Below are 15,582 nucleotides of genomic sequence, written 5' to 3' on the forward strand. Positions count from 1 at the left end.
CTGCACATTTACAGGTGAGAAGAATACCTTGCTTGCATGTGGTCATGGGGTTTGTGCTTGGAGCTGAAGCCTGGACTTGTAGAGGAGCGTATGCCATTATGAACTGATAGAGTAAATGTCTGAATGAAAATCAAAAAGAAAAAAATGGAATTGTGTTTAAATCAGCCTTGACAGTCTCAAGATAGTCATGTAAACAGCTTTCATCAAATTTAGATATGTGAGACAGCCGAGTACAGAGCTGTCACAGTATCTGCAGTTTTCCTGGGTGTGCTTGGGGTGGAGCCAGCGTGCTAGTGATCTTCCTATTGGTGACTAAAGGAGTGGTGGTGCCACATCAGTGTTTGCGCTGTGTCAATTTTTCTCTCCCTCCAGCCCTAAAAAACATCCAGGAAGGTGTTCTGGGGAGGGCAAGAGGTTGGGAGGGGATGTAATCAGCACAGCTGACCCAAACTGATAGCCCATACCATATGTGATGTCATGCTCAGCAGTAAAAACTCAGGGAATGGAGGAGGGAACACCTGAGTTTATGGCATTTGCCTTCCCAAGCAACTGAGGCCCAGCTTGCCAAGAGGTGGTTGGGCATCTGCCTGCCAGTGGAAAATAGTGAATTACCTCCCTAATTTACTTTGCTAGTATCAGTTCTTGTAGTCTGTATTAAACTGTATCTATATACACAAGTATTCTCACCTTCTATTTTCTCCTTACCCCGTGGAAAAGGGCAGCGAGCAAGAGTCCAGATGGATGTTTGGCTGTTGCTCAGGGTCAACACACCAAAACAGTAATTCTTTTTTAACGCGTTGGATTACAACCTTAAGCGTATTTTGATAGGGTGACATTTTTTCAGCTTCCTACAGAAAGTCGGTGAACAGATTTTGTGCTTTAAGGTGTCACAGTATGAATAATATATAGCTGGATGCCCAGAGTAACCGATGAAAAAAACCCTAGACATTAATGCTAGTTCATAATGCTAGTTCAGATAAACTTCAATGGTCTTTACTGTAATCTGTTGTCCTTTGAATTCTTGAACTGTTCAAGCATTTACATTTAACATGAGAAAGCATTTGACCGTGCTTGCTACAGATAAACAAGTTAAGCATATATTTATCTCTTTGTGGCTGACTGGATTTATGCATTAATATTTTAATTGCTCCTCAAGCAATCTTCTGGTGTGTGATCATGTGCAGGTCAATGTTCTGAGAGTCCTTCAACATGACAGTTCATAGAATAATTATCCTGTCATCACACCCTGATTCATTGTTACATCCTTTCTTGGGCTTTTTCTTTTACTCACATTTGCTTAGCAACCAGATCACATCTCTTATGCTTATTATTCAAGTAATCACCCTCAGCAGCACATAGATGCATCAATTAAAGCTTTACAATGAAGTATATTGTTCTGTGTAGAATCCTCAGGTGTCAGGAATTAAAAATTGATTTTAAGTGGTGCAGGCTGCCTTGGAATGGCTAATCTGTGTTTATATTAAACAAACAAATACGCTAACGTTTCTAAACAAAAAGTGATAGGTCACAATCAATAGGAATTGGATGATAAAATTATATTCTGTTCTTAGGATGCTTAGTTTATTCTAGAGATGCATTCATTTGCATGCAGCTCTGAAATGTCTGAGTGCCAAACAACTATTTTAGATATCTTTTTTCATAAGCAAATCCATTTTATATTTGCTTTATTTACACTTACCTATATTCTTTGTAAACATTTTCTGGCTAATTTTCAGATTTAGGTGAATTTCACAACAAATTATTATTAGAATAAAATTCAAGTACCAAGAAACTGTCTGGATGGTTCAGTGATTTAATGTTGGCATCCTGCAGCTTTGACTGTAATCAGCAGATGCTCTGGCATTACCATAAATGTTTTCTTAACTGTCTCTGTCAAAAAAAAAAAAAAATCCTGTTTGGAGTCTGCAGTTTCTGATTAAATTCGGTTTGTATAATTAATAATACCATGATGATCTCTAACCAGTTGTTTTTGATATCACCTTCTGAGCTGAACACATTTGCAAGGATGCTTTTTAAGTCAGAACAGACAAAGGAAAACCAGGTCTGTGTGTAAGAATCCTTTGTCCTTTGTTTCAGTGGCTTGGGAGGCCTTGCTGCCTTGTGCCCTGATTTTTCAGTGACTGTAAAGTGTTCTATTTTTCAGTCTCTCTTATTTTTTCAAATCCAGTGTAAATTTTTTTCTCTAAGCTCCTCTGTGAGTGAGATGTTTGTTTTTTAAGTGCAAAGATGAATTGCATCTTAGATTTCTTAAAAGTAAAAAAAAAAATCCTATCTTACATAGCAAGATTAATTTCTGTTAGCTGATTATTGCTGAAGGGTAATTGCATGCAATTATTAGGAAAAAGGAAACTGGAAATGATACAACTGACTTCTGATGTTTTTTCTGGACTAAAGTGGCTGCTAAGTGTCTAATTGTTAGATTATAGGGCAGTAAACATGATAAAAATGTATACCATTAATGATGCACAGGATTTTGAATTCACAATGACTGGTTTAATTACAAATGACAATGTGTCTCAAATTTGTCTTGTATGGTAATTCAGTGATATTTGGAAAAATCATTAAAGGCACCTTTAGAAACTAGTTCCTCTTTTAGATTCTGTTGCAATCCTGGTCCCTTTTCAAAGCAATTTGTCACACTTGCAAAGTACAGTTGTTGGTATCAAGCACACATATGGCTGGATCATATGTGGAGCAGAAACATTATTTTGTATTCCATCTCTCTCCACACCTGAGCAAGGCCTAATTACAGTCCATCCCAAAGAGAGAAAATAATTAAATGAGCCCGTATCATTAATTAGAGTTTCATATAAAGAGAGAGAGAATGGTTGTCAAAGGAATATACATTCAATCTTGCAGAGCAACAGAAGGGTGAATCACATTGCCTTTATTCCCCAGTATTTAGTTTTATCTGAGGATTGCCTTGAAAATGTACTATTTCCTGCCACATAGTTTCAGTCTCCTCAGCAGCATGCTTTTGACTGTTTTCTGCAAAGCTTTGTCAGAGGAAAGAAAGGACCACAATATTGCTTGAGTGATTAAAGTTATATGAACTAAGATGATTCAGCTTCATCCCATATCCAGTGAATTCATGAAGGCAATTTGGGATACTAGTTCACATTAAGCTTCACATTCAGGTCTGCTTCTTTCCTGCTGAGAAGCAACCGTGCTATAAAGAAGCACAGGTATCTTTTGGCTGACATCGGTGTTGTATAAATCTTTTTTCGATCTACTTAGGATTTGGACTTCTCATAAACGCTTTTCCAGGCTTGTAAATCACTACACTCTCACCTGTCACAGCAAAAACAGCCTGCATTGCTCTCTGTTGTCCTACTTACCTCTAGAGACTTGTCTTAAAAGCATTTTTAAATGAGAGGAGGCTGAAAGCCAGATGATATTCTTGCAATATTCTGGATAATGGTGAACAACAGCACACTGTAACTGACCTGTGTGAGCAAGAACTGCCCCAGGACATAGGTCCAGTACCTGTTACAGGAAGATGAGAAAATTATGTTTCCACTCAACTGTTAAAACTATCATCTGCCTAATTTCCTTTCAGCTCTAGCCTTTCATCTTTACGCTGTTCCCCAAAATATTTGCAGGACTTTGTAGATTCCCCCTTTCCCCTGGGAGCAGGTTGATTCTTTAGGAGACAAGTGTAACAGGTGATGAAGAAAAAAATGTTTTTCCCATCATTTTGACCTGACGTTGCAAAATACTTGTGCTCTACCATCAAGCAATGCAACCTACTCTGATTGCTGATATAAACCTGGGAAAGGAGGTTTGGGCTGAAAATAAGATATATGAATTATGGGTTTGTGGCAGTTATTGGAATAGTTAGGGAGTAGCTTGTAATCAGTTTATATCAAGAATAGTGGATAGGAAATAAATTAGCATTAACTCTTAAGGAAATTACTAGACACAGCTACATAGTATTTCAAAATGTTTACGCTAGATAGTAATGTTTATGCTAAGTAGTTAAAAAAAACAACAAGGTTGTTTAGAACCACAGTGAGTAGAATCTCCTAAACACAGGTCAGTCTTAAAGATTCGCTTTGTTGTTCAAATTTGTTGGTGTTTTTATTTTCCAAAGGTAGGAGGCTTCCTACTGTGTTGGGTTTTTTTCTGCATCAGCTCTTAAAAGACACAATTTGTGTGTTTCTTTTCCATTTTGGTTATTTTCATCAGCATATTACTTATCATTACCCATTGCAGCTGCCAGTGCCTTTCCTTTGATGGCAGCAGTCTTCATGCATATTCCTGAAATTCTTTATCAAAGTGTATCTTGAAAATGGTGTTCATCTGTAGGTAGCTGCTATGCAGACAGGTTTGGAGACTTAATGTGTCTACTGCTCAAAGGCATCAGTGGCAGCTTAGTATGTGGGATCTACATAAATTATGGTTGGCTGAACAGAGGATGGCTTTAAACTATGGACCTCTATGTATCTTGTCACAGATCACTAACTTATACAGTCATCTTTTTTGGCTCTGTTAACTCGAAAGAGGATTTGAAATGGCAAGCTACAATATACTTATAAACAAAGTAAAAAAAAAAACAAACCAGCAAGTAATTTCAGGAATTTAAAATACTCTAAATATGTTAACTTCCAGTTTTATCATTGTAATTTCCTGATTGATTCCTGACTTAAATAAGGGAAAAAGTTGATGTTTAGCCTATTTGTACCTTAGGAGAAACGCCATAAACACCTAGGCTGCTTACCAATGCTGGCCACTGCCTGAAGACCCACTGCCATTGCATATCAATGTACATCAGTATTTATCCACTAAAATTGTGCCAAATTATTTATTCATTTTGAAATTAAGATGCTAACACATTTAGGTTTTTTTAGGGTTTTTTAAGAGTGATTCAAACCATCTGATCTAAAACTCAGCAAGAACCACAAAGTAGGCTTTTATTTTGGAAGTTTCCATTTTGCAGTTTCCTAGAAACTCCCAAATGTGTCTTCTTTTGGGGAAAGATACATGAGAAGACACAGAATTTGCTGTAATTCAGAGTGAAATAGGAAGGATGCCAAATACCTAAGTCTGAGTTAGCCATCAGATTAACCTTCAGACGTTTCTTCTCTCAGTTACACAGAAGCCTTGGGTGATTTCTGTGAGTAGTCTGATCCGCATTTTTGTTCTCTTTTCATCTTGACAGGCACTCAAGACTTTCATTTAAATCCCAGTAACTTAAAGTTTCATTTCTTGCAACAAAAGTCATTGCCATATTTAAGGTGAGAATATATTCATTTAAACAGACAAATTGGTCCCAACTCGATGCAAAGTACATTTGGAAAAGATAGGAGAAAGATTTAATAGAGCTATCAACAGGAACTTAAAGTAGCCATTGTGAAAATGTAGGTGGGGAAGGAACTAAAAGGATTTTTAAAGGCTTTGTTTTAGGGCCAAGTAAAAGGAAGCTGGTCAAGCATGGCTCCCCTCATCACAAAGTATTCTGCTCACAGTTTGAAACTGATTTTCTTTGAAATGTAGTTTCTATAAATCCTCTATACTCACCTCACTTAGTGCTGACATACTGTATTCTTCTTGCCTTTGAAATGAGAGAAAAAATATATTCACTGTTTCTGAAAACTTTGTCTCATCTAAGTTGAAATTACTGGTTAATATTTATTTCTCAGGTTTCACAGCTTTTTAACTGCTTTTTAACTCAAGAACAGCAGCAACTATTAAATGAAATGTTTTTAATGTTCTAAAAATCAGTAACACTTTTCCATGCCTCATTAATTAGTGTATGCTTTCGATTAGTGAAAGTTAAGTTCTGAGCATTTAGCATCAAATACTAAGACTGAACATAATAATTATGAAGCAAAGATCATTTGAGTACATCTACCAGGTCTCTAGTGACAATGACACTTGGCACTCTTAGCATTTTAGGGATATTCTCCAATTGTATCCTTGTAAGTCATAGACATTGTTGAAAAAATATGAAACTAATAAAAAGTGGCAATAAAAAGTATTTAAACTATTTTCCATTATAGTATCCAACAAGGAGCTGTCCCACTTTTTATGAATGATGTTATGTGATAGACATAGACCTTCTAGCTATAGCAGTCTTTCATTTTATGTCTAAATTCTGCTTCTGTGTGGTGAGGAAGACTATAAGAAAGATAATTAGGTCTTGTTATATTCTAACACCAATGACAAGGTCTGGGAATGGATTTCAGAAGACCAACTTTAGGCTGTGTAAGTGACATTAAGGAAAGATGGGTGCCTGAAAACACTTGGGACTAGGAAGTCTTAGGCTCTAATAGGAGTGGGAGAATCACTGCAGGAAAGAAGACCCTTGTACTTCAGAGGAAAACAGGAATTAATGGTTTTCTTGTTTGCATTTCTGGTAGAAAAAGCCAAGATTTTGGAATCTGGAAGTTGAAAAATAGTTTTCAGAATTGGTGGGGCTTTTTAATTGGAAAATTTAAAATAGAGAATGCTAAAAGACAGATGGCCTTGTCTTATGTCTAAGTTGCTATGGTGGGTTGGCCTCCCATGGCAGCCAAACTCCCACCCAACCACTCATTCAGTCCTCCCTTTGGCAGGGTGGGATGGGGAGTGGGATAGGAAGAACAGGAGCAGGGAAGCTCATGGTTCAACAAGGAAATCAGTTACCTGTTACTGTCATGGGCAAAACAGTCTCAACAAAAACAAAACCAAAAAAAAAGAGATTCATAACAGGGAAAACACAGTCCTGCTTTCTGAGGCTCAGCTTCACTCCAACCCCACTCCTACCCCCTTATTTTTACTGCAGGTTACAGTTGGTCCCATTAGTGAGGCAACTAACCACACAAAGGGGTGACAGGCTTAGTTTGTGCCCTGTGACAGGTCCTTTGGAGCCACCTGGAATCAGCTCTGCACAGCACTGGGCAATGCCTGACCTCTCTGCACTGAAACCAACCCTGCAGCCTCCTTGCTGCCTAAACTTTGCTACCTACACCCAATAAAGCTTTCTACTTTGGAGCTGAAGCTAAACTCATCTAATGGGGGAATTCAGAACCTCCACCTTTATCAACTTAAAAAAAAAGCTCCTCAAAATGTCCGCCAGCAGCTATATCCATCTTTTCAAAACAAGAGTCTGAGTAAATCCCATCCATCTGAAACATGAGCCAGTATTACCCAGTTTATATCAAGAAAAGTCGCTGACTCAGTATTTTTTTCTGTTTTCCTCATGTCTTCAGCTTTATGCTATATACTATATAGCTTCATGGTTTATATTTAGGTATTGGCAAGAGAACCCTTTAGGAACATCTTCAGATTAACTTCTAAAGAGCTTCTCTTTATTTAGTTGGAGTGTATGGTGGTATACAGTGGTATCATCACAAGGCCCATGGGATGTGACCGTTGTCTAAATATATTTGGTAAGGCTGCACTAGGACATATATGATGATGCCATTAGTGTTATTTGTGGAAGCTGGACAGAACATGTAGACAGTGGCTGGACTGGTGCAAGCATTCCAATTTCTGGGAATCCTGCACAGCTGCATCCAGAGTCAGCACACTGAAGTGATGTCCAAAGCACATGCCCTTCCCCACTGCTGGGAAAATACATGAGCACAGCACCAGCGTGGTGTTGTACCATTTCCTTGACTTTCAGTTCCATGCATCAGGATCAGGGAATGAAAGGCAAATGCTTCCAACACATTGGGGAGTCACTGATGAAGATCACAGATAATGCTGTTACCTTTTCCAAGCTGAAGCCATTGGGCATGGGTGCATGCCCTCAGAGTATCTTCTAGCACAAGCAAGTCACCACTTAGAATGTAAAAATAATTTCTATTGTTGGTAAGGTTGGTACGTGCAGGCTTTAAAAAACCTCAGCAAAAACATAGCTTCAGGAATATGATGTAGCATGTGGAGCATAAGCTGGAGAGATCAGAAATACTCCCCTGGGTTTATGTGCATTTTTCCCTGTTAACTTCGTAAAAGATGTAATGAGGTTGTAACTGCAATTGTTCTTTCTTATGTTATGATTTTGTCATGCCCCATATTGAGATGTATGACTGTAATACAAGCAAGTAATGCAGTTCTCCTTATAGTGTTTGCAACTTTATTTTTCAATTGGTGTACAAGTATTTACATAAAAACTAAGTATGTCCTTAGTATCAAGACTTTTAGTGAGAAACTGCAATGAAATAAAGCTTTTCAAGGTCCTTTTTTATTTTAAATATTTATTAGTTGTTTTTTAAAAAGCCATATCTCTACTTTAGTGAGTCTCTTGCAATCATTTTTGTTCTCTATTAAAGGTAATATATAACAGTATTATGCAGGATTTAAAAATCTCCAACTGATCATATTTTGCTTCCCCAAGTTCACAGCAGGCAGGTCTTATACTGCTGATTTTTTTTGTTCACAAAAAATGCAGTTTCCTTTTTCTGAATATAAAGTATGTAGCCTTTAATAGATTATAAGGATATCATTATAAGTAATTCTGTGTTAGGACACTGTTTAAACTATGGAATGCTATTAAGCATAACTTTCTGTCAATTGCATTTCCTTAGCATTGCTGTTAATCAAAGTGATTTTAAAAGAATTGAGACAACAGTAGCTCTTTGGCCATAGGTTATGTGGCTATGACTTTGAAATGGTTTTGATTAACAGCAACATTCAGGAAATTCTTATCTGCAAAAACTGGAGTTTGGGGAGGACCCAAAAGGGTTAGATATTGAGCAAATCTGGATGCTGAGACTTTAGTACTGTATAATGCAACCACTGCCTAGCCCATACCTGGAAGCATTCAGTATCCATAAAGGCAAAACTATTATGGGTAAATGTTCTCACTCCAGCATCAAGAAAAGTTAAGCATGAATGCTAAGGTTTTGCTTTTTTGGGGTTTTTTTGTTTGTTTTTTTATCTGCATAATGATTGTTACGAACAGGTAACAATAGGTTTTGATCACTAAAAGTGGCTAAACATGAGAAACTACTTCTGATGTATACAGAAAACTGAAAAGATGTCTTTATCCAGTGATTTTTAATATCTCATTTCTTTTTGTCTTGCTACTGCTGGAAGGCACACCTTGCTACAGTAGGTGGACAACTAGTGCATCTGCAGAAATGTAAGCTTCTTCCTTAGCAAGACTTCATGTAGAATTGCCTCTCCATGGCTAGTTTTCTTTTAACCTTCTATCACTTTATTATATTTAATTATTTAAAAGCATTTTTTAACTAAGGCATTTAAATGTGTAGATGTATTTATTTTATGCTGCAGTTTCTTTCAAATACAGTTTACTGCCACAAGCACAAGCCTAATTGATGTGTGTCCATGATGTAATGGTTCAAAGTAGTTCAGGAAATATCTGTTAATATCTGTATGGTTTGTGGATTTTCTGTGGGTATTCTTGTTCTAAAAACATAGGATTAAAACAGTGATCAGTGTCACAAAGCCATCTTCTTGCTGTTGCAGGCAGCTGTATCAGAAACAGATAAATTTCCTGCTTTTTGCTCTCAATTCTATATATGTGCGTCTCAAAACTTCATAATCCTGATGTTTCAAAAGGTTTTATTTTATAATAGAAGTATAATAATGGCTGTTTATTCTTGTGCTTGTTTCATTAGCTAATTTTGAGGGGGTTTTCTTGAAAGTAGGCAACTGTATGCTGTATAGCCTTTATCACACTGAACCAAGGAAGTCCACCTCTTCTATCATTGCAAAGTTACATGCTAACCTGCATCAGCTTGCAGTCTACTTTTAAATTTGTATCCAAGGGTAATTGGCTTTTATTAAGCACTCACCTCAACATTTCTAGACTGAAAATTCATTTCTTTGGTTTTACCACTAATAGGATTAATTGGAGTAACAATCCAAAGTCAAGACAGTGGAATGGATGGGGAGCCAAGTTTAAGAGTTTGGGGTTAACACAAATTAATTGCTGCTTAATTAAAATTTAAAAAATACATAAAAATGGCAGGGTAGACTTCGGTATTTCTGAGGAATTAGCGAGACTTTTTACCTCGCTATTACCTAACTTATTTTAAACTTTGACTTAAATGGAAGTAATCTTTTACCTGATAATCTTTTACCCTGATAAGAATGCCATCAGCAGCATTTATGTCTGAAGTGTTACAGCAGTTAATTCTTTAGATGCATATTTACTGGCATCAAATTTAAAACTAAGTAAATTTTAAAAGTTCAGAGCTTCTGAATGAGAGTCACTGCAGTCAGTTTACTAAGCAGGGAACTGCCTACCTACACATCTGCTGATACTGGACATGCGCTTAGGCTTAGCAATGCTATACAGAGGTTCCTCCTTGGTTGAAAGAACATGAACAGTAAAGACGCCACGTGATTTAAGATGTAGCTGAATTAACAACTTGGAGATAGTAAAACTGGATTCAGATAAAATATGTGTCCAAATTTTCTTTTTTAATGGAGATGAGTTGCTCAGTATTTTTTGCAGCGTGTCTGAGGCCAAAGTGTTCTTGCTACTTGGGAAGTGCTGCTAGTCACTGGCATAACATATCTTGTATTAAGAACATGACACTTTTTTTTTCCAGTGAATTGTGACACCTTAACTACACAAGAATTACAACAGATCAAACAAGGACTACTTACATAAACAGGCCATCTATTAAGGCACTTTCCTAATCCCATTTTCCGTTTTAGCAGGACCTCTCAGACTGGAAGAAAGGGGTCTGATCCTTCAAGTTGAATGTTCCACTCACTAGGCACAAATATCAACATAATTGCTGCTTTTCTAATGGGGAAAAATGACACAGCTGTTCTCTGCTTTAGTCAGTCATTATCCCCATGCAACAGTTCCAGTCTCTAGGCAGCAAGTTAGGGAACATGTTGCCTTTGGTGTTGGTGATGATGTGTTGGGGTTTTTTTTTTTACTTCTTCTTTAAAAAAATTGCAGTCATTTTCAAAAGACCAAGTGTTTTTCCTGCTGCCCCTAGACTGAATATGTACCAGAAGGGCTATGGTTCAGCTAGTATTTTGTATATTAATATAGGTAGTATGCTTTTATCAGCCTGCAAGTATATATTCAGAATCAATAAATAAGAAGATATAAATAGAACAGGATATTCAAGAATGTATGTCACAAGGTTATTTTAATTACACATGATGGGTGTATTATATATAATTATAAAGATGTGGTCAGACCCAATCTTTGGCAACCTGTGAATCAGGAAAACTGAAATGTGTGCTATTACACTTTCAGGGTCAAAATATTTTCCAGAGTACAAAACAGCAATTACATTTTCCAGCTAAGTGCAACATTCAGCTATTATAAAATTTTAATTAAGTATTGTTTACCTGATTTATAAGATGATAGAAAGAAGGTATTTATTTTCTCCCACTTGCCAAAAGGTGATCGTACTTACAAAATTTGCTGAGATTGTCCAAGAAAGTGTGTAAAATCCTCATTTATCACTGAGCGCCCCTGGTCAGGGAATGACAGTGCAGTAAATATCTTCAGCAGCTGCCTTTTAATGTACAAGCTGTTTTCGTTAGGAATTTTCAGCACTCACATAAAACACACTGTCGTGAGTCACTGCCTGTGCTCCAAAGTCATTACTATTGGGGTGATGGAACATCTTTCAGTGAATAACCAAAAAACTTTAAATGTCATGTCAAGTTTGCTGAAGCCATTTTCAAGCCTTGCTCAAGGTTACATGAATATTGAGTGCACCTGCTTCTAACAAGTTTGAGATCTATGAAAGGGACCACTCATATGCTGGTTTTAAGAACAGTCACTTGATTTGCAAGGGGGGAGAAAAAAAAATTATCTATTAGTACATGGCAATCCAGAAAGACTCCTGGATATTATCTGAGTGCAACTTCTTGTGACAATCAAGGCCAGTGACGTTTAGCAAAAAGTAGCAAGTTACACAGATTTTTAAAATGGCTTACCTGCCTAAAAGATCACAAAGGAAATAATAATTATTACAATGGGTAAATAAATCAAAATGCATTTTAAAATACATTGTAAAATTTGAAAAAATACACAGCAAATGTAATGAACCAGATAAAACCTTGAAAGACACTGAGAGGTGCTGAGTACTCTGTTTTCTCTTTGACTCTAGTAAGACAGGAGGATCCTGTCATGCTCTATCTGTGATTTTGTAGGGAGTATGAATGCTAATGTAACAGTCATGTTGATTGTGTATCACTTCCAAAAGACCAAGCCCACTGCTTTTGAAGTTTTAATATCTTTTGTCTTGACTCCTTAACAATATTTAGTCCTTCTAGTACATCATCTGCATGTAAAATTTTGTCTGATCAAGAGGTCTTTTTATATTACAAAATATTGAAACTGAGTATTTCAGTAGTGAAACATGATTTGTTTGATTTATCTTCTGCAGAGAACCAGAAAGGACAACTGGAGAAGTCATGTTCACACCACAGTATCGGTTTAAACTTGACAAGAAGCCCAGTCACCAAAGAGGTTACTTATGATGTGGAAAAAAGTTCTATGGTTTGGCACAAGGCTGTTGGGAGAAAGGAACCCTGCCATGGAGAAGGCAACAAAGAAAAGAAAACAGATCATGTTAGGTCTCCTTCTAAGGGAGAAGCCATTCCAGAAGTAGAAGCTCTCCTGGCAAAACTGCGAGCACTGTAGAATAAACATATAAAGGATTAAATGAAAGCTTAAAAACAACCTATAATAGCCTACATCTTTAAAGACACACTAATTTTCTATTATTGATGTTACAGTACTACTGAGTTCCTATCTTCTGTATGCATGAATGATTTACTTCTAAACTATTCATTTGCCTCACTGTAGAAAATCATACCATAGTTTTGCATAACTGCAAGATTATTTTTATTATATGTTTTTACTTACTGAGAATACAAAAAATATATCAGAAGAAAACAGGTGTTACATTATTCCAAGGCACAAATCCAAGGACAATCTTCTGACCACATGTTTTGGGAGCATCTCAAAATAGGAATATCTTTAATACTCTTAAAACATCATGCCTGGGGATAAGGGTCAGTAAATAACAGAAAAGGTATAGTATTTTCTACTGCAATTTCAATACATAAGAAGTTTTAGCACCTAAAAAGTATTATTATAGCATCCTTTGCAATTATAGTAATAGGAAATATGTATCATATAAATCAGCCATATTGCAGTTTGAGTTCATCAGAAGACACCAAAGCTTTCTGAATTGCATGTTTATTAACAAAATGGAAATCCATGGACAGTAAACAAAGAATCTATGCAAATAATATACTTTATGTGTGATTAATATATCGCTGCTATTTAGTTATGATTATTATATCAAAATAATATATACAATTACTGATGGAAAGGTTTTTGCAATTGTGTCCATAGTAGGGGGAAAATGTCTTCCCAGTTATTTGCCAGCCTACTATTTTATCTTTTCACATGTGAGTTAATATGTTTCTATAAAGGGAACATGTAATGGGAAAGGCTTTTACAATTGGTTTTTCACAAACTCATTTTCCACTATCCTGTAAAGTCTCATTTGCTGGCACAATAGGAATCTTGCACATAATTGCATCTCTTTTATCGCACTGTCATTGTACATTGTTACATATTCACTACCCTATTTATTAATTGCACATCATAAAGAATTGCTACCTATGTTACCAAGTAGCTATTAGTACCTTTGCTCCATTATTTAAAGCTTCATTATTATAAGGGCCCATGAGTTATCCAATATCTTTCTTCTAAATTACTCTGTTTTTCTTTACAAAATGCTAAAAAATATGTCTTGCAATGAGAGTCAGTTACATGAAAACAGTGCTTCAGTGCTTTTTATATCCTTGTTTAAGTTGCCTTCGTTCTTACTGCACTAAACATTAATAAAGTTAATTAGAAGTCAGAAACTTGGCCTGTTTATACATACTGCATGGAGGCTTTTTCAGCCATTGTGAGAATCAGTCTCATGTTTCTAGGGCTGTTATAACTGTCATTATACACTCTAATTACATTTCCTTCCTTAGCTGAAAAAAATGAGTTATAAACAGAAGGTGGGGGAAAATACAGAAGCAGCCTATCAGACAGTCATTTCTTCAGCTCCCCTTGCAAACAGTGGGGAGAGCCATGATACAAGGCCACTTTGGGGAACTTGAAATTAGGTAGAGGAATAACAGAATTGAAGCTTAATGTATTTTTAGTGGATAACTAGAAATACAACTACTGCTAGTTGTGTCCACTAAGGTCTTCTACACCTCCACTGTTAAGACTTACTACCCATGTTTACAGGGTGAAATAAAAATTACAGTCTGCAAAGTACAATATGCTCAGCTAAATAAAATGGTCTTTCAAACACAAAGAAATTGCATGTTAAAGGCAAAAAAAAAAAATTAACCATTCACTGGGTGTCTTCAGATGCTGAGGATGTGCTAAAATAAAAGGGCTAAGAGTAGAGAACTGTCTCTGAAATATAAGTAGGATGACCTACCAAGTGGAAGTTGAAACACAACCTCATTTTCCTGAACACAGTAATTTGTTCACTTGAAATAGTGGGTAACAGCTCACCAGAGAAAACTGACAATTCAGGACACTACTGTGTAGTTTATCAAGCAAAGTTACAAAGCTATCTCTCTACTTAAATTTTCAATAAGCAAAATGTTACCAGCAGCCTAGCAACTCCTGACTTTTTGAAAAACTATATGTATATAAAATTATAGGTCTTAAGCTACCCTTTCTTACAGTTTGAGCTTTTATAAATGTATTCCAGGGCTTTTAGTCTTCTTATGATATTGTGTTTCTGAATTAATCCCTTCAAGCAGCCATCAAGATAATTCAGCTTCTTTTATATAACTAGAATAATAATAATAAAAAAACACCTTATATACAGCTTCTTAGAATCCATACAAATACAGCATGTAATTTTTTCCCCTTCAGTATTTCTTTGTATTATCATGGTTTAATGTATTCAGAGTTGAAGTGCACAGTCCAGTTGAAGTAAATTTCATCTACATTTCATCTTTCTTTGCCTTTCCCTAGAAGCAAACATACATAGGGCATTTTCTTAATAGGAAGAAATGCTTGTATTTCCTAATGAGGTCAGGTAAAAATAAGTTTGGAAATATTATGTATGTATTCTATTTTATGCTTGTATGTTTTTATTAAAGTAGAAAACTTGACATCTAAATTATATGAAGAAAATGGCTTTAATTAAATTAAAAATGTAATTAATGTGTTATTTTTAAAATTTAAAGTCAGTTCAATCTAAAAATACTTAAGGTAGACCTTTAACAGTGTTTGCTGGTTATTTTTAGTAAGCTATTTTTCTAGTATCAAGCCTATTCCTTGAACTAAATGATTGAGTTATCTGCCACTTGTCTTGATATTGAAAGTTTTACATACCATGGAAAAACCTGTCTTTCTATAATTCACACCTGAAAATTAAATCCTTATGAAAAAAACTTCCTGATTTCTTCTAATATGACTGTTCAGATAAAAGCATTTGAAGTAACTTTGCAAGGTACATTCTGCTGCTCCTTCTCTACCTGAACAGCAGGCAGAAGGCACCAGCACCCATGGCTTTTCCCACCTGAGAAACTGTAAAGTTCTAAATCTTTTTGATTCTTCACATTCATTTTGGATGACTGTTCATTTCACTC

The 15,582-nt window shown here is 36.0% G+C and overlaps 1 protein-coding gene across 1 annotated transcript in view; it reads left to right on the forward strand.

The window, feature by feature from the left end:
- The window catches only part of DIAPH3 (diaphanous related formin 3), a 211,428-nt gene extending 198,791 nt beyond the window's left edge, over positions 1–12,637 (forward strand). Inside the window, exon 28 of the mRNA XM_030453061.1 lies at positions 12,342–12,637. Coding sequence (XP_030308921.1) covers positions 12,342–12,598 — 257 coding nt within the window. The 3' untranslated portion in view covers positions 12,599–12,637. The remainder of the gene's footprint in view (positions 1–12,341) is intronic.
- The last annotated feature ends 2,945 nt before the right edge of the window (positions 12,638–15,582 follow it).

Source organism: Calypte anna, chromosome 1 (genome assembly GCF_003957555.1).
Source record: "Calypte anna isolate BGI_N300 chromosome 1, bCalAnn1_v1.p, whole genome shotgun sequence".
In the NCBI taxonomy this organism is placed as follows: domain Eukaryota; kingdom Metazoa; phylum Chordata; class Aves; order Apodiformes; family Trochilidae; genus Calypte; species Calypte anna.